The following is a 19701-nucleotide window of genomic DNA, read 5'->3' as shown; positions in this document are numbered from 1 at the left end:
ATCCCTAGTGGCAACAAGCACAACACAACCTTAGAACTTTCTCGTCACTCGTCCTGGTGTCAATGCAGGCATGAACCCACTATCGAGCATAAGTACTCCCTCTTGGAGTTAAAAGCATCTACTTGGCCAGAGCATCTACTAATAACGGAGAGCATGCAAGATCATAAACAACACATAAGCATAACTTTGATAATCAACATAACAAGTATTCTCTATTCATCGGATCCCAACAAACGCAACATATAGAATTACATATAGATGATCTTGATCATGATAGGCAGCTCACAAGATCCGACAATGATAGCACAATGGGGAGAAGACAACCATCTAGCTACTGCTATGGACCCATAGTCCAGGGGTAGACTACTCACTCATCACTCCGGAGGCGACCATGGCGGTGTAGAGTCCTCCGGGAGATGATTCCCCTCTCCGGCAGGGTGCCGGAGGCGATCTCCAGGATCCCCCGAGATGGGATCGGCGGCGACGGCGTCTCAGTAATGTTTTCCGTATCGTGGCTCTCGGTACTGGGGGTTTCGTCACGGAGGCTTTAAGTAGGCGGAAGGGCAAGTCGAGAGGCGGCACGGGGGGCCCGCACCATAGGCCGGCGCGGCCAGGGGTGGGGCCGCGCCGCCCTAGGGTTTGGCCACCCCGTGGCCCCTCTCCGTCTCGTCTTCGGTCTTCTGGAAGCTTCGTGAGAAAATAGGCCTCCGGGCTTTTATTTCGTCCAATTCCGAGAATATTTCTTTACTAGGATTTCTGAAACCAAAAACAGCAGAAAACAAGAATCGGCACTTCGGCATCTTGTTAATAGGTTAGTTCCAGAAAATGCACGAATATGACATAAAGTGTGCATAAAACATGTAGATAACATCAATAATGTGGCATGGAACACAAGAAATTATCGATACGTTGGAGACGTATCACTTGTGCACCATTACTGGCAATACAACATCATCCGATGACGAGTTCCCGAACGACGATTTCTTCCTAGGCATCAATAACCTCTTCAACAAGCTTAACATGGGCGACAACACCGATGTTGCTGCCATTGTTGTTGCCGCTGCCAGTGCCAATGCCAACGCTGCATTGTATGTGTTTTTGCCATTTCTATTTTAGTCTTCACCAGAATTTCTAGTTTTGGTATTTCTAGTAGATGTGATCGGTTTATCTTGTCTAGATGTGATTTGTTCATCTACTCTGCTAGTCTACGTGATTAGTTTGCTTGTTGTTTCTAGTCATGATCTATCAATCATTTTTTTCAAGTTAAATCATATATTAATTTGCTTATACTTTTAACAGTTATAGCGGAGGAGGAACACATATGGTTTATGCTAGACTAACCAACCAACCCAAATTTAAAATAAATTCGAATGCACGGAGATTGTTTTGAACAATAAACTCATTTGCTGGAGGGGCTAGGAATTACGGGTACCAGTAACCGTGGTATTTCACTCGGTAACAAAATCCTTGTCCTCAGCCCAAAGTCTATTATAGAACTAGACCACAACAGATCGGATGCCGATCTTTAAATCACTACTAGGACCGTTCAAAAGCTCCATCGCACCAGGCTTCAAATAGTTCATCACCGGACAGCTTAGCTATGGATCGGAGGGTCATATTCAGGTTGCGCCTTCAAGTATTCGAACGTCTCATAGCCGCCATGTCCAATGTCCCACACCTTCAGCAGATGTTTTCCAAGTGAAAATTCACTCGAATCCGGTGCATGTCAGCCTGCTGGAAGACTTGGAGGTTTTTTCAGCCTGTAGATGATCAGGTTCATGAATGTGGCTAAATTTGCACCCTCCAGCTCATTGAAGGGATCTTCCAGATTCTGATAGGTTGAAATCATACGCCACACCTTTCTAGTGTTAATCCAAATAACCTTGTTAAAGACTATATAATTCATATTATTCTACACACCTCTTTTATCATGAAGCCACTAAGATGCAACAGATTCAAAGTTTGTGAATTGTTTGTCAAAAGCTTCAAATAGGACATCCCAAAGTAGCCTAGCAATTATACATTCAAACAAGAGTTGTTTGATGTAAAAAAAATTATTTCTTTACAGAGCTCACATTCTAGAGTTTTTAGCATACTCAATTATTTCTCGCCTACTTTATATATCACCTCACCATCACCCTACCTCCACTATTCATCTCATCTTTTATTCAAGAAAAATAATACTATGTTATATTATTGATTATTTCATACCTTCTTTTATTGATCTAAACTAGCTGTATACTCCAAGAAGTCAACACCACGGGAGCGGCGTGTCGCCACGCCAACCTTCCTAGTAGATATGAACACTAGCTAGATATGCTTGGATAAGAATCCTCTTAGCAGTAGAGGACAAGAAGTTCCCCCTCCAGCGAGTGACCCTATGCAAAATACTCTCTAATAGAGGTTGTAACCTTCTTAACCTATCACAATGTAGTGGTATGCCTAAATATTCAAGCCACCGCAACCATGCAACGACTAACAAAAAGTTCTTCAGGCTATGCCCTCAGTTTTCTAGCTCTACCCAGCGCAACACCATCTAGGGACGAACATCACACTAGGCCAGAGGTCCCACATTGGGAGGGACGAGCAGGGTTTAAGATTTAGATTTTGTATTTGTTCGCACCTCGCAGAGATTCACAAATTTTGAGAAATTAATGAAGTTTCGTTCAAACTTTTCAAATATTTCGGGCAGATTCAAAGTCTGCAATTCAAATTATTTTCGAAAAATAAAATGATGTGGTGAGGAAACGAACTAATAACCTACCTACAATAGGTAGTCCTTCAACCACTGTAGTACAACAAATTACATGCTGGAAACATGCTCTATCTCTTATTGAACTGCAATATCACGGATGAATTCAAGTTGATGCGATATTTTCGGTCGAGATTACATATTCTCGCCCATTGTCGATATCCGTCAAATTCGCAAATTTCGGTCGAAATTTCGATGATTTTTTTCCCTGTGGACGAGAGGCCTGCCAGGCTGCCACTTCATCCGGCGGCAGGATTTACGGGGAGAGGAAGACAGAGGCGCGGCGACCAGGGTTTCGCCCACGCTGCCCCCCTACTCCCCTAGGAGCGTACGCGGTCTATAGGTACTACCTAGTTATGGGACTCTATGGACTATTGAGAATCGACTGAGGTTTTGAAGGAGAAAAGATGCTAACGTTCCATTCAGGTCAGATGCCAATGAAATAATGGATACATGGATCAAATTGCCTGCATTAGCACAAACCACACGTGAAACATGTAATGTGTATCCAGCTGATGGTGCACATATTATATGTCACTGGCGTGCATGCTTTCGCCTAATCGTTATCTTAAGGCCCGATCGAACTGACCATATGCAATATTGCATACACTGACCGAATAATGCAGTTGATTTTTTGCACGGATAATGCAGAGTTGGTATTGGCCGTTTGACGAATAGGTTGTACTAAACTGGTAATCAAATCAATATGTGAGAACTTTGCATGCTAACCATGCATCTCGACCGAAACCCACAAATAGTATTGGTTTGTGGGGTATCCTTGATCGACGATGATGTTTGCGAGCATATATCCATGTACCAGTTAGGCAACAAAATTTGGAGGTTTTAGCCGTGGCGCCAAAACCTCTGGCTATATATATGCCCAGTGCGATGTATTGTTCTCCATCAAGCCACAACCCAAAAAAGCACAGTTTTCCATTCGAGGCATGAACGTCATCGACAACGCCAAGACCCAGGTGGAGGCGGTGTGCAAGCAGACCGTCTCCTGCGCCGACATCCTCGCCGTCGCCGCCCGTGACTCCGTGGTCGCGGTGAGCTACATGATATACATGCATTTTGGCATGGCTTATTTCTTGACGCTTGTGGTCTGGAAGACTGGAACTAATTTCTGTGCATGCCATGCGCCAGCTTGGAGGGCCCTTTTGGACAGTTCCTCTGGGGAGGAGGGACTCCACCACCGCAAGCAAGACAAATGCAGAAAACGACCTGCCTCCTCCTTCCTCCGATCTCCAGGACCTCACCACCAAGTTCAGCAACAAGGGCCTAAGCGTAACAGACATGGTCGCTCTCTCAGGTACACTAGACACGGTCTCTCTTCCCCCCACAAAGACACGATCGACATTCAGTTTTGACACGGACTTCTGAATGATTGATCTGCACTTCAGGCGCTCACACGATCGGGCAGTCGCAGTGCAAGAACTTCCGGGACAGGATCTACAACGAGACCAACATCGACACGGCCTTCGCGACCTCGCTTAAGGCAAACTGCCCGCAACCCACCGGCTCCAGCGACAGCAGCCTGGCGCCGCTGGACAGGACGAGCCCCAACGCGTTCGACAACGCCTATTACAGCAACCTCCTTTCTCAGAAGGGGCTCCTTCACTCCGACCAGGTGCTGTTCAACGGCGGCAGAACCGACAACACCGTCAGGAGCTTCGCGTCAAACCCGGCGGCATTCGGGAGCGCCTTCGCCACGGCCATGGTGAACATGGGCAACATCGCGCCGAAGACGGGGACGCAGGGCCAGATCAGGCTCAGCTGCTCCAAGGTGAACTCGTAATTTCGGCGTCGCCAACGCTGGTGCTATTCATCGTGAAGAAAATAAGGTCCTCGGCGGCCAGTACGTACCAGCACCAGCATACTTGTATACGTACGTACCATGTGAATGTGTGGTGGTTGTATTGTACTGTACCCGTGCATACTTGCACTCGTGCGTCCTCATGTGTATAATGTGTAACGAATTCTCGTGCGAAGGCATGGAGGATTAATATCTTACCTTTGTCTCAATCATACTTCGAGTGATGGTACTATCATCATACCAATCTAGATAATTCTGCGACGGAAACAGAGGAACTACTTCTTCTATGGTCAATATTGCAATCAACCCCAAGTGCCAGTGAGAAGCGAGAACCAAAACACATATGGTGGACAGTGAAGTGGTTACACTTTTAAATAGCATGTACAATGGTAGAAAAAGCACGTCATCTCTTAAAGCATTTTCAGCAGATGATGTAAAATAGGGCATTAAAAAGGGATGCCATATGAATCTTACATCACCAGAACGTGTTTTTTACATCACCTCTGTAAGGTATGGTTTACAAGACGATGTATTTTAGGACACGAGTGGATTACAAGATGATGCATTTTATTGAAAGAGGAAGCATTTGAACACTTCAAATTCAACACTATGAACAGTGATTTGATCGATTTAAACTTTAACATTTACCTAAACATTGATAGAACATCGATTAAACATCGGTAACTCTGACACTATAAATATTCATAAACATTAACACTAGATAGATTATTCAGAATAACTCCGCCACTACCTAGTTTGCAGCTGTATCCTCATCGCCGTTGAAGCTATTCTAGATGTCGGGGTACAACGAAGAGGAGGAGGCCGACAAGACGTGGATGACCGAAGGGCCAACCTGCGTCTCCGCGGCCTCCTCCTCGGGCCAGATATGAGCTAAGTGTTAACTTTCGCTTGTGTTTTGCAAAAATATCCTTTTTAGGTCCACAAGATGTTATTTTATCACAGATCCGGCGTTGGTTTCATGTGGTGCTGCATGAGTGGGAGGAAAAAATAATTAAAGGCCGAAACCTAATGTCCTTGCAGTAGACAAATCAACTCTTTGTTGAGTGTTAATATGAGGAAACTAGGCATCCATTAGTTGGCACTTAGAAAAGGATGACACTGTCAAGGTTGCCATCAAATGAAGGGGACAATGGTCACTTGTTGCATGTATTTGCCGAGTGTCAAATTTTGGAACTTGTCAAAGACTATCTTTCCCAACTGTTGAATTAGCCCTCGGCAAAGGCAGTCTTTGCCGAATGTTTTTTTTCCTTTAGCGAGTATCGTTTCTGCCTTTATCGTGTATGGCCTCTATTGAGTATCACAAAATATTGTACTCGGCCTAGAAAAAACTCATCAAAGAACCATTTTCCGATTGTGTGCCCGCGGTATCAGCGAGATAAACATCAATAAATACCGGTGTGTGCTCCTCATCATGGGATTTTTGATGTACATATTGGTGAAATAAAAGCTAACTTTTGCTCTCGTTTGGGTGCCTAGAACATTTGATCAAGTTCTTAAGCTCCTAGATTATAATGCCCTTATACTATCGAGGAAGCAGGAGACACAAAGAAGACGAGAAAGTGCAACCGCGAACCATGTCAAATAAATGAAACATGAATCTAAGGTTTATATACTTGTGCTTGTTGCATTGTGCCCTCCTTCTCATGTAATCATCAATTATGAACAACATGTCCTTTTTCTAGATTTTATTGATGTTGAGCTTGAGCTATGTGAGGTCAAGCATTGCGATCTGTTGATAATTAAGTTGAGCCGGCGGATCAAATCTTGAAATTGATGAAGTCACCACGGGGACCACCGCGAACCATGCCAAATAAATGAAACATGAATCTAAGGTGTATATACTTGTGCTTGTTGCATTGTGCCCTCCTTCTCATGTAATCATCAATTATGAACAACATGTCCTTTTTCTAGGCTTTATTGATGCTGAGCTTGAGCTATGTGAGGTCAAGCATTGCTATCTGTTGATAATTAAGTTGAGCCGGCGGATCGAATCTTGAAATTGACAAAGTCACCATAGGGGTCTCGTTGTCGACGGGAACGTCGCCTCCCACTAAAAGAATATTCCGCATTTATGAGACACACATATCAAATATGTGGTTTGAACTCTGGTGGGCTAGGGGTACAACCACCCTCCTAACCATCCAACCTCAGGTTGGTTCTCCATACTACACTATGTTGTTAGTATCATAAACTACAGTTAGACCTCATAACCTCTATAGAAGATTATTCAAAGATAAGATTACTAATACATGGGACGGCCTCCTAAATTCCACGTGCTAGACCAAGTTTTAGTATTTCGGAAGCTTTGCCAAAGAAGTGTTAGACAAAGTTATATGCATGCAAAGGAATTATTTACTATCCTCAGATAAGAGAAATAGAGTACAGGGAAACATTTCATCTTCTAACACGGATCAAGTATGGATGTCCTTTTTTTTCTGAGTATTATGCTTCAATTTTTCCCTTGTGTTACATTACTGGCCGATGGTCAACTGTTCATATCATATTTTAACTCTAGGGTAGAAGAAATAGTGTGTCCATTGTATCCATGTGTAGCATTGACTTATCACAATCTATGTTGCCGTTTTCTGTCATTGACTTAGGGGCAGGTTCACATTTCGAGCAAAATTATCCAATTGAGCCGACGTATACAACATAATTCTATGTTTATGCTTATTATATTTAAAGAAAGATGTTGAGTGCAAACTAAGTATACTACATGGTTTTATTTTCTATATACATCAATATGTATAGAAAGATGTACATAAGTGGGATGAGAGAAAAATTAAATGGACAGTGGCAACGCGCGAGCATTCAACTATTTTTAATAGCTCGATTCGGCTCCACAAAACAAAATCTAAAACCTAGCCGCCTCCAACTTCTCAGCCCCTATGACCCTCGGCTCCATACGAGCGCAGCACCACACCTGCCGACTACCACCCAAAAATCCAACACTGCTTGACAATGCGGTGCGATGCAACCTCGGCGTTGGTGCACGTGCTTCTCGGTGTCATCATGATTCAGCATGCTCGCCTAGCGACACCATCGACGATCTCCACTTGTCATCGCCCTGGTCCTACATCCTACAATGCGCTCTCACCGACTGTGAGGAGGCTGGCTTGGTAGTTCACAAGGTGCAGTCAAGGACTCAATGCCTGCAACACTCTGAAGATAGATGCATCTTGAGTGAGCAAGGGAATTTAGGAGTTGTGGGCTTAACTGAAAAAGGGTCTTTTCATTTTCTTCTTATATAGTTATTATATGTGAGCGCCAAGCGTTGGACACCGGGTGCAACCGACCGGCAATGGTTGCACGGGATTTCTACAGCCGATGCGGCTGGTATGCTGATCGACGATTGACATGTTGATGCAAAGGCGCGGCATGTTACTCTTTTTTAGATGGTTAATTTTTGTTGAGACACTTTGTGATCCATGAACTGTAATAAGGGAACCTGAGACTGCTTGTTTTTGCTGGTCAAAGTTCTAATAAAAGAGGTCATATGCATCACTTGATGCAGAGGCTGGGATGCCCCATTTCGAAAAAAATGTTCCTTGTTTGTGTCAACTGCTTTTTTAGGAGTCTGTGATATTCAATCTTTATCTGGTACAACGTTATCTAGATAAAGTGATTCTGATTTTGTTTCATGTCACTCGAAGTCCCTTCTTTGTTCCGTTGCCAACATAAAATTCATTCGGTCATTATCCAAAATTCAAAGCTGCATCATTGCATCTAAATCATGGTCTGGATTGGTGACTGCAATGTCATGTTTGGACGCATCTCCGTATGTTGCCAGAGCTCGGCAGAGGTGAGCAAAAGACCAAGATGGATTTGTTACCGTTAAGCAGAAGGTTGTTTATTGATTACCAATCCAGCAACTAAATAACTAAATTAATTTTCCTGGAGATGTATTTCTTCTTTTTGCAGGCTTACATGCTATAACTTTGCAATGGCTTGCATGTGATGAGATGAGATACTTGTATCAGACCCAGATCGTGGATCAAAGTTGGTTGTGACACCTTCCAAGTTTAGTTGCCTTAAGAATCAATCCGTGATTTGTTGTAATCTTCAATGTACTCTCAGCAGAATCCTTGGACCAAAGGGTATGACATCTTCCTAAAAAAGTGGAATCCTTGGAGACAGTGAGAGAAGCCACAGTTACATGTATGATGTATCCCATTGATGGTGGCATGGTGCACATATTATAGGCGGACGCTAGGCGTCGGTGGGCTGATATTTTGCTCAAAATCGGTTGTCCTTCCGGCCGTCCGATAAACATCCAATGTTGGGAACCAGATGCAATGCATTTGTGCAGTTTGACCCCCTCAGTTCTAGCAGAATCAACCCGCAGTCCTAAGTTTGTCCGAACTGGGCACAACACATTTTTGTAGTTTAACCCTCTCGTCTTGCAAAATGATATCTCTTCTTCGAAATCTAGTGATAGGGGTGTGCATACTAATGATCACTATTTGCATCTTTCTCCTATTGTTGATTCTCCTCAGGTTGCTGCTGAAGTCACTCCTACACATTCTGAAGATGAACCTCGTCAAAATTCTGAAGAAACTGCAGAAAACAACATATCCAATAATGCCACAGACCAGGAGATCAGGACAGCAGAAAACAACAGCAGTAGCAGCGATCCCGAGGCTGATTTTGGGCAGAAATCCCCTTGGATTGCGTGCTGCCAGATCCTGCCGCGCCTGTCTCCCCCGAGCGTGCGGCATCCAGCCCGCTCCAACCAGCTGGCGCCACCACTACAAGAAAAGTTGCCATGGTCGACGAAGTTGAAGTCGCGTCGTGGTTGCTGGTGCGCGATGGACGACGATTTTTGGTCTCTCCATAGTGCATGTCAAAACTTTTTTTTCTCGTTTTTGAGACCACCTAGCCCGACAAAAACGTCCAAAACGTCGCGTATGGTGTCCCGGGACGTGGTTCATCACAAATTCTCGGGTTCGCCGGCCGAGTCAACGCAAATCCGAACCGCCCAGGGATGTAGGGCCCAGATGGCAGCCTCTCTAGCATTTTTTTCTCGATCGCGCCATATCGTTCAACGCTCTCCGATCAAGCCGTTTACGATGCAGGATCATGGGTCCCACATGTCATCCTCTATGAACGAAAATTCTTTCTTTTCTTGGATTTTTTTGACCCCCTGATTTCTGGCTACTTCCTTTTTTCTTTTGATCTCGTGCCGCCTTGGAAACGTTGAGACCGCTACTGCTAAATGGGACCCGCATGTCATCCTCTATGTGCAATCAAGTTTCTTTTCTTGGAGTTTTTTTGGCACCTCATATTTGGGCACTTGCCTTTTTCTTTCGATCCCGTGCCGCCTCTCAAACGGTGATACCGCTGCTGCAAAATGGGACCCGCATGTCATCTTCTATGTATAATCAACTTTCTTTTCTTAGAGTATTTTTGGCATCTGATATTTGGTCACTTGTCTTTTTCTTTCGATCACGTGCCGCCTCTCAAACGGTGATACCGCTGCTGTTAAATGGGACCCGCATGTCATCCTTTATGTACAATCAACTTTCTTTTCTTGGAGTTATTTTTGGCACCTCATATTTGGTCACTTGCCTTTTTCTTTTGATCCCGTGCCGCCTCTCAAACGGTGAGACCGCTGCTGCTAAATGGGACTCGCATGTCATCCCCTATGTACTATAAAACTTTCTTTTCTTGGATTTTTTTTGGCACCTGATATTTGGTCACTTTCTTTTTTATTTCGATCTCGTACCGCCTCTGAAACATTGATACCGCTGCTGCTAAATGGGACCCGCATGTCATCCTCTATGTACAATAAAATTTCTTTTCTTGGATTTTTTTCACCCTCATATTTTTGGCTATTTCCTTTTTCTTTTGAGCCTTTGCCGCCTTTGAAACGTTGAGGACTCTGCTGGCTCATAGGTCCCACATGTCAGCCTCTATGAACGATAAACCTTTCCTTTCTTGAAGTTTTTTTACCCCCTAATTTCACAAGTCACGCACGCGTTGCCGCCCGCGGATTTACCATGGCCTCATATTTGTAGACTCGACTTGGAGGGAAAAGAAATTCGAGTTTTGAGGGAAGCAAGCAGAATTTCAATCCATCGGTTCTCCTCCTCTCGTGGAAGCTTCCACCGACGGATGAGATGAATAGCCCACGGATCACTGACTTGGCTAATTGGAGCGTTGAGCTGATCAATGATGTGCTTAATTATTATGGGATGGAATCCTAGTAGTCAATCAAACACATGCGGGCGTCTGGTTTTCTGCGTTAAACATGAGCTGGCTGCACATGAGCTGGCTGCAGGTCATTCATCTTCCCTTAATTCCGCTCTACATGCATACACCTACCCAGTCAATCGGGTCAAGCTGGGTGAGGAAGTACATGGAAATATCGCCTGGAACATTAGAAAGAACATGGGGCATTATCATTGAATTCTTACTCATGTTATCATATGACTGGAGATTTTACAAGTTCTTTAAAACTGATTGATATATCTACTTTTTTTTGCATCAGATTTTGATTGTTGGTTTTGCAAATTTTGGTATACCTTTAATTTATCATTCAAGATCTAAACCATATCTCCCTATTGTCTCATAATTTATTAGGGGTACGTTTTGCCTTAATTTTATGTATATATACACTGGACGCAAGTCATTGACTGCATACAACCTCAAAACTATCCATATCAAGATCAGATTTCATTATTGAGTAAGTTTAGGCGTTTGCTCCGGTACAACCCCTCCCCTCAAACTTAACCCAAACTTAAGTAAACTTAAACACAAGAACGACTGAGATTGCCTGATACCCCTTCAAAATTAATACTACAAAATCCGTATGGTCCAACAAAATTATACGCCTTTCTATCATATGTATGTATACAAGTACATACGTACGCCGGTTCATCGCCGGCGATGGTCGTGGCCGGCGGGCTGGTGGTGGTGCCGGCGCTGGCTAGGCACTATGCACTTCGAGGAGGATCCGGCCGGCACACGCCTCAGAATGGCCTTGTAGGTGTGTGCCAGCAAGGACGGCGGCGTGGCAGGGCGGCGGCACAGCAAGGCAAGGCAATGCAAGGCGCGTTGACGCGATGAACAGTCCAGATACATGTCAGGAGAAGTAGTTGTGTGACTTGTTGTCGCACAAGTATGACGACAAAAACAATTGCCGGACTTGTTGCCGGACATGTTGCTGGACATGTCCGGCTGTTTGTCCGGCCAGTGGCAACGGGCGATGAAGATGCGGCTAAGGAGACGCCAACCTGCTCACAATGAAGAAGCACGACGGTCGACAACGGTGAGGTTGGGCGGCTAAGGGTTGTGTGCGGGACATAGATTGAAGACTACATCACACCTATACATGGATCTGATAAGAATGAATGTTCTAGATGGGCAATGACTCCGATCACTAACATGTACTTTTTGTTAGAGGAGTAACTGACGCTTCCATATATGACCCCTAATAACAAATCTCTTCCATCTAGAAACGTTATGTATTTCAAGAAAAATGACTACTAAAAAACCGGATAAGATGCACCCAGTAGACATATGGCTCAACCAATTTTCTTCGTGTGGTTATTGACACTGGCAGTTCAATAGGTTGTTTCTTTCTACACAACCTGAAGAGAAGAACATTAAGAAATTTCTAGAAGCCTGGCCAAAAATGCCTAGAATGAAATATTTTAGCCAACATGTGTGCTACAGGGCGTCCCACCGCTAGCAAGCCCGAGAGGCCACCCTGGCAGGATGAATGGTAGATCCCGCCTATGGAGAAGACCAAGCTATATGTATGTTGTTTTTACTTTGAAACGGATTCCCCTGTATGTTGTGATTCGTCAATAAACCAAAATGTTTCATTTTTAACTATATGGATTCCCTGATGGTGTCAGGTTTGTAGTACGAGGACATCAAGAGTCCAGATCCAAACGAAGCAATTTAATAAGAACTGTAACAATGTGATACCAAGATGCCAGGTACAATTAGCCATCAAGCAAGAAATATGTCCACAAAATATATATGTCTAGGTTCAAATTTCTGCACCAATATTGCACAACAAATTCACTGAACTTGTTCAAATCAACAGCTAACCAAATGCCAGCATCCAACATGCATGTTCGTTTGCAAGACCATAGGCACCAACAATTCAATACTTGGTGGCATCTAGGCAATACAACAGTATGCATGCAGGTCCACGACTAGGTTCATTTTTTCAAGAAAACGCAAAAAACCTTTGTGTTTTATTTCGTTGACAAGAGAGATAGAGTTGGTTGTTACACGCCTCGTAAAACGCAAAATGCAACTAAGTGTGTATCCCAGGTCTACGGCAGCATTACACAGAGGGCATTACACAGAGGATCTTGCCCAAAGGGCAACTTCCTCCTTGATGTTGGTCACGGGCTCCTTTAGAAACACATTCATTGCGGTGCTTCCAGATTAGCCAAGGTGTCAGCCGAGCGATGGAGACGAGGCCTTTGCGCAGAGGCTTTGGTGTCGCCTATTTGGCCTGGCACCATCAGTCCTGGAGTGTATCGTCCTGCTTTGGCGGTTTGCAAGTTCCCGCAGCCAGGAAAGAACCTCAAAGTAGGCCCGGCGGCAGAAGCAGCAACCCATCATCATGTGTTGGACTGTTTCCATCTCGTGGTCGCGGAGGAGTCAGCTAGGGTGGTGTTGGAGTCCCCGACGCTGTAGGCAGGCGGCAGTCCAGCAGCGGCCAATGTTCACTAGCCAGTGGAAAAACTTGACACGCTGTGCAGCTCAGATTTTCCGGATCAAGCACCAAGCACCGCAATAGGTAGAACTCTGGAACGTGGCCTTGTTGCATGATCTCACAATGTAGGTGCTGTTGCTGCTCCACGACCAGGTTTTCAACTTGACTATATAGCATGCAGTTTGCACTCCGCATCAAGTTGCTCTCTCGCAACACCACAAACGAGTTCCCGGTGAAGCGTCAGACCAGCCAGGTTATCTCCAGCCCATCCTCACTCGGCGCCGCCGCCTGTCCTACAACCACGCGCGAGGCGCAGGAGGCCACAACCAACACAACCGCAACACCACCGGAGCAAGCAGGTGCAGTCCCCATCATTCCCGGCCCCTGACATCTCATGTACCAAAAGGGAAAACAATCAAAAACTATTGTAAAATTATAAACAACTCACACAGTTATGCACATTGGATACTTAAATGCGGCATACCATCATGTAGGTATGTTTTTAACTCTCATCATACAAGCATAGTATGAAACAAAGCTAGTAGATATCTAAGCTGGACAACAACACCAAAACAAGGTTACACCATAGCTCACAGTCCCCGAGGCATGGCACTACATCATTTATAACGTTCATCACCATATATGTTACAGAAAAACGAGCTACCTTTGGGTTTCCGATGCCGAGGAGATCCTGAATAACGGAGTCGAGGTCGCTACGGGGCTTCGGGCGACATGGACTCGCCTCACCTAGTATACAGATCCAGCAAGTAGTATGAGAATAATAAAATAGTGAACAACCTGCTACAATTCTCAATTGGAATAAACTGGTCATTGGCAGAAATGGATTCACCAGATTCATATAATATTTCAAAGAAATTAATCTCAAATCTCCAATCAAGACGAATTGGGTAGGGATAGCACAAGTAAGTAATGAACCAACAGGGAATACATCTGGTTAACATCTAGACTCAAACATAAAAGCAATAGTCAAATGTTAACTTAAGCTACAGCTAGATTGCACTACTAGCAACAAGCTTAGTGACATCGTCTAGCTATATAACAGAGCTATTCATGTTTAAAAAGCATTTTCTAGAACTGGAACAAGGTACCGTATGTGGATGTTGTTTTCCACCAAGTTTTCATGCATCTTCAACTTTTATGCTAACAGTCCCAACCTAAAAATTCTAATTTCTGGAAAGAAAAGCAAGGAGATATTATTCTTTGCACTTGCAATCGTAATCTCCAAGTTTCGGAAAGAAAAGCAAGGAGATATTATTCTTTGCACTTGCAATCGTAATCTCCAAGATAGAGAACCAGCCACTGACTAAGCAAAGCTTTGGTGGAATACCTAGTCATAAGCAAGACTCACTAGCCAGTGTCAGCATCCAAGACCAAGAAACCGTCCTAACATAAGCCCGTAGGCCGACAAAAACAGACTTCATCTGGTTGTTACCTGTGGCGATGACCTTGGCATGCGAGGGAAGCACCATGGGCAGTTGGCTTCTCAAAGCCGCTCTCGTACAGGCGTAGAGCACATGTCCCCATCATCATGCCGCTTCGCTGGCATGATCCCTCCCTGGTGAGAGATGCAATCAATAAGCAGCCAGCTCAATACAAGGAACATGTTATATGATTAACTCTCAGCAGCAGCAAAACATTAAAAACAAGGAAACTGCAACAACCTTCAAGATTTAATTAATAGGTCCTTATGTATAGCAAATATTCTTAACATATCCTGACACATGTAACCTTTTTTGCTGTTGCTGAAACTGAAAACTACTACTACTTCATTGGAAAATGCAATTGCCGTAAGATCTATCTGCTTGACACGTCTAATCACTTAATGCAATTACTACCAGAAAGTTGGCATCATAAAATGAACTAGTTAACAAATCAAAGTGTTGCCCAAAATAACCATGAAGAAATCACTGGAAGATTGCAATACATTTAGCCAATAGCACTTAGAGAGAAAACAAATTGTATTGTCGAGTACACATTTTCGTTCAGACTCGAGAAAACACATTTACGTTCAGACTCGAGAAAAAGACAAGACACGAAGCAGTGTTTATCTCCCCGGAACCCTTGGTCGGCAAATATATGGCTTTGGTTCACCTTCGGGGGGGGGGGGGGGGGAGACTCAATAATGGTGACCATCATCATGTGGCCCGCTGCAACAGGGTGATAAGCAACACACCATGAAAAGTTTGAACAGAATAACAAAACAACTAGAACATGCCATGGCTAAAAGATATTACAAATAAATCACTCTTCGAACACTATCATATTCAAAGCTCCACTAACTATTGACTCGCAACTTCAAATAGAAGCTAAGTATGTACAATACCAGTCAAAACAAGTGGAGAAAAATATTGTGAAGTTAATTATTCCCTATTGATACTCACATGCATGTGGGTCTGTACAAGAGCTAAACACGACATCCATATACATCCATTGCAAAAAGACCTAGAAAGATAATCCCTAATACACATCAATAGGCAAGAAATAAAGTAGTAAACTTGTTGCCCCTAATACAGATCATCGTAGCAATATTTAATTTGAAACATGCCAACAAAGAAAGTAATAGACTCATAGCACCAATACATGAAAGAATGGGCCCCCATGACGTGTAGCTACCATTCCAATCAGACGTATCAAACAAAGCCAATAAGTATACTGCCACAAATTAAACTGATGTTGTTCTACTACAACACCGTCCAAGATCATGTCATAGCAGCAAATAGTGCAATAAACTTAACCGCAACACATTATCCTGAAGATATCCATTAATACAACTGACATGATCTAATAATACTAATCTACAAGTGCGCGGAAACAAGCATCACCAGGCAAGTAGGATTGCAGAGAAAAGAACGGAACTGAGAGAGGCTCACAGCGCAGCTACCAATGATGGCATCAACGATGATCTGTGGGTGTAGTCGATGATCTCCATGGTCGTTTTCCCGTTGTTGCAGCCAGGCATCATGAGGAAGTTGGCGAGCTACTCGATGGTGGGGCACTGCACCTTGCGGAAGCACTTCGCCGAGTAGCGTCAGCCAACTGCATCAGGAATATGTGGTGCTTAGTCGATGTCACCGCGAGACCGAAGAGGTATTCAAAGCCTAGGACCAGTCGAGCCTACAACCACACGCGAGCCTCGGGAGGCCATCCCAGCTGTAGCATGTCTGAAGCCACACCAGATCATGCCAGACCGATACGCCTAGGACCATTGGTCTGCACAAAAACAACATAAACAACCATCTGTTTAGTTTGTAAGAAGACAATACGAGGAAAAGTAACTACCCACGATTCGGACAAGAAGAACCACGTCTGGATCATAGTACTTTTCTGAATCAAATCTTGATGACACAGTAAAAATTCAACATAGACTACAGAAAATGGGATGAACAAGAAACATTGGGATTTTTTACTACCGTTGCCTAATGGTATCCAAATTTTCATGGCATAGTCAACTAACGTAGCTATTCACTAGATAAACAATAAAATGCAAAATTGGATCATGCCATCATGTTTTAAACTCTTTATCATACAAGCATTGAATATGAAACAAAGCTAGACACATCAATACCAAAACAAGGTTTCAGCACACAGTATTCACTGCACGGTACTACATCACTGAAACTAACATCACCATCTATATTACAGAAAAAAAAAGGTACCTTTGGATGCCAGTGTTGACAAGCTATGAAGCTACTGAACGGCGGCGGCTTCAATGTTGCCTCGTTAGTCCTTGAGGACGAGTTCATGTATGCCATGCACTACCCCCACTCAGCCTACAGATCCGACAAGTATGTGTTAGAACAAAAAAATAGTAAACAACCTGGTGATTCTCAATTGGAATAAAATAGCCATCAGCAACAATTTAACTGAGATATGCCAGATTCATAGAAATCTTAAATCTTCAATAAGAATTAAATGGATTCAGTATACAATGGCCTTGATAAATCTCTTTGATAATTGGACATGGCATCCAAAATTCGGAACAAGCATCAAGATATCAAGAATTAAAGTAACATAATTTTTCTAATGCAAACTTTATAAATGTGTGCTTCATGCTTAGTAAAAATTAATTTAGTTACTTTCTGGAACTTTTTTGGTTACTATCTGAACTATATATTGTCTTAGTTAGTTTCACATCACCAGTACAATAGAACACTAGAATGGATCCTGATAAAAGAACTACATGATGTATTTGTCAAACATAATTTAAAACGAGAAAACGCAAAAAAACATTTGTGTTTCATTTCATTGAAAACATAGGACAATGCTATAACCTCTTCAAAGGCGTGTAAAACAAACCCTTCTATCTGTCAACCTAGAAATGAGTGGTGTTCTAGACACGGTATCTTACATAGCAAAGGAAGAACTATTCGAGTTTAATTGTCAATGATTATACGGTAACCACATGAGAACAGAAATACTATGATGTGTCATATTTTAACATATACAACACAAGGGGAAAATATTGTAGCACGGGTAAGATAAAGCATTTGACTGACTGAGAAAAGAGAGCTTTTAATTTATGAAGTCCAATTAACCTAGCAGAAAGTAGTCTCAATTGCAATGTCTTGAAGAAGAGCCTTGCGCCTTACACCAAAAAAAAGAGATTTAGTAGCAACTATATCCATGATCCCTTTGCGCCTTACACCAGATATGTCGCCTGCAATTGTGAGAAATGGCAATCTCAACTGCTGGTTTTCTCCAACAGAGCTTGGATTTCTTTAACTTAGGAGATATTCTAATCAATGACAGGAATTCGGGTATTTTCAAACACAACAATGGACTTCTCAAGGAGTGTTACAAACTGAGAAAGATATCCTCTATCAATCTGCACAAATGGGTCAAACGAGTTACAACCTCAGGTCATCATCCCGTAACACTTACTCAACCACAAAATGGAATTGGAAAGAGAGCAGTCCTAGTTAGGCTGCTTACCTACATTGCTTTCCTTCAATCGAGAGAATACCATTGGTAACAAATTTTTTTAAACCAACATGAACCTGGTCCGAACAAAGTCATTGTTGTTTCCAGTACATATAGCCGCAATAAAGAGCTCATCGAAACATATAAAGTCATCCTAGTCTCCCACAGAGGACAAGAGAAGAAGAAGCCTTGTATAGGGAAGAGAGAAAAGAGCTCATCGAAACATATAAAGTCATCCTAGTCTCCCACAGATGGTGGTTGTTAACTGCGATTAGCCCAAAAAACTTAACATTTCAAATCTAGAGAAAATCCTAGTACCATAAATAAATCAGATTAAGTGTAGATGAAGCTTTTATTGATTTCTCACAATGCATTAGACTTACGCATAATCAAGCACGTGTAAATCTTGGGGCAAGATGGTCTAATCTGATGGAGTGTAGGAGTAGGTGCTCCCTCGTTCCATATTAGTTACCGCGGATTTGAATGTATCTAGACACATTTTTTGTATAGATACATCCGAATCTGCAACAACTAATATGGAACAGAGGGATAAGAAACTAGAGAAGCATCATTCATTAACATTTGCAAATCACACAATACATTAGAACAGAGTGATACTAACTAAGTAAGCAATCGCATTCCCACGTCACAAAGAACGCTAAGTATAGAGATTAGTTGGTAGGAGCTAGGCTTACAAGTTACTCTTGAATGTTCTGAGGATGCTGATGCTCAGGAACCCCCTCCACCCAGAAGAAATTGGTAGACACACTCCTACCTAAAAAGCAAACAAGTTTCACATCGGGGTTGTTGTTTTTTCAAAGCACCAAGCAATGCCAAGAATATTATAGTAGACCACAAAAATAGGAGATTACAGGAAACGCAGACGAGTGAGGCTCCTGATCCCCGCAACAGATTGCTGGACAAGTCCCTGCAGTTAACAGAAATCTGTGTTTTAATAAGCAGCAAGGGCACATGCATCAATGTGAAGGCAACAACATAACTCACATTTATATTGCAGCACCATTGCGTTTGTTGAATCACATTGTAGTACAAGTATCAATAAGTACCAGATTAGAGAACAGAAGTACACAAAGCATTCAAGCAACTTGAAAAGGCCCCTATAATTAAAAAAACAACTGATAATTAGTTAATGTAAATATGTTATTTCCATGCTTCATTGACACATTGGCATCACTTGCATTGCATCATTACCACCACAACACCGGCACCAACTTCATTTCATTGAAATGATCAATAGGCAATCAAAACTACGAGTGCCCTAGATTTTTTTAAAATAAAACCAAAATGTTCTTTTGCAGGGTCAAAAGCAAAGGTTGAGAGACCGACGAGGCATATGGCAAAGAAAATGGCAGCCACAATAAAAAAGACCTTGTGATTAAGTAGAAAGGAAGAATGCTTAACTATGGAAACTCAAGTAAATCATACAGAAGCGCATTTAGGTACTAGATAGAGAACATTATAAAAGAAGTT

The 19701-nt window shown here is 42.9% G+C and overlaps 1 protein-coding gene across 1 annotated transcript; it reads left to right on the top strand.

The window, feature by feature from the left end:
- Positions 1-1020: 1020 nt before the first annotated feature.
- Positions 1021-4550, top strand: LOC124673406 (peroxidase 2-like). The gene is made up of 4 exons (XM_047209490.1): positions 1021-1088; positions 3600-3801; positions 3899-4064; positions 4156-4550. The coding sequence occupies exons 1-4, from the start codon at positions 1021-1023 to the stop codon at positions 4548-4550; spliced, it is 831 nt and encodes a 276-aa protein (XP_047065446.1).
- Positions 4551-19701: the final 15151 nt, after the last annotated feature.

The sequence above is a fragment of the Lolium rigidum genome, chromosome 7 (assembly GCF_022539505.1).
Source record: "Lolium rigidum isolate FL_2022 chromosome 7, APGP_CSIRO_Lrig_0.1, whole genome shotgun sequence".
In the NCBI taxonomy this organism is placed as follows: Eukaryota; Viridiplantae; Streptophyta; class Magnoliopsida; order Poales; family Poaceae; genus Lolium; species Lolium rigidum.
This window is presented reverse-complemented; position numbering and strand designations above follow the sequence as displayed.

Excerpts from the sequence above, each read along its gene's own strand:
- LOC124673406 (XM_047209490.1), top strand. The coding sequence starts at position 1,021 with ATGGGCGACAACACCGATGTTGCTGCCATTGTTGTTGCCGCTGCCAGT. Across the intron at positions 3,802-3,898 it reads CCCGTGACTCCGTGGTCGCG|CTTGGAGGGCCCTTTTGGAC; the intron begins GTGAGCTACATG and ends GCCATGCGCCAG. Across the intron at positions 4,065-4,155 it reads AGACATGGTCGCTCTCTCAG|GCGCTCACACGATCGGGCAG; the intron begins GTACACTAGACA and ends TCTGCACTTCAG.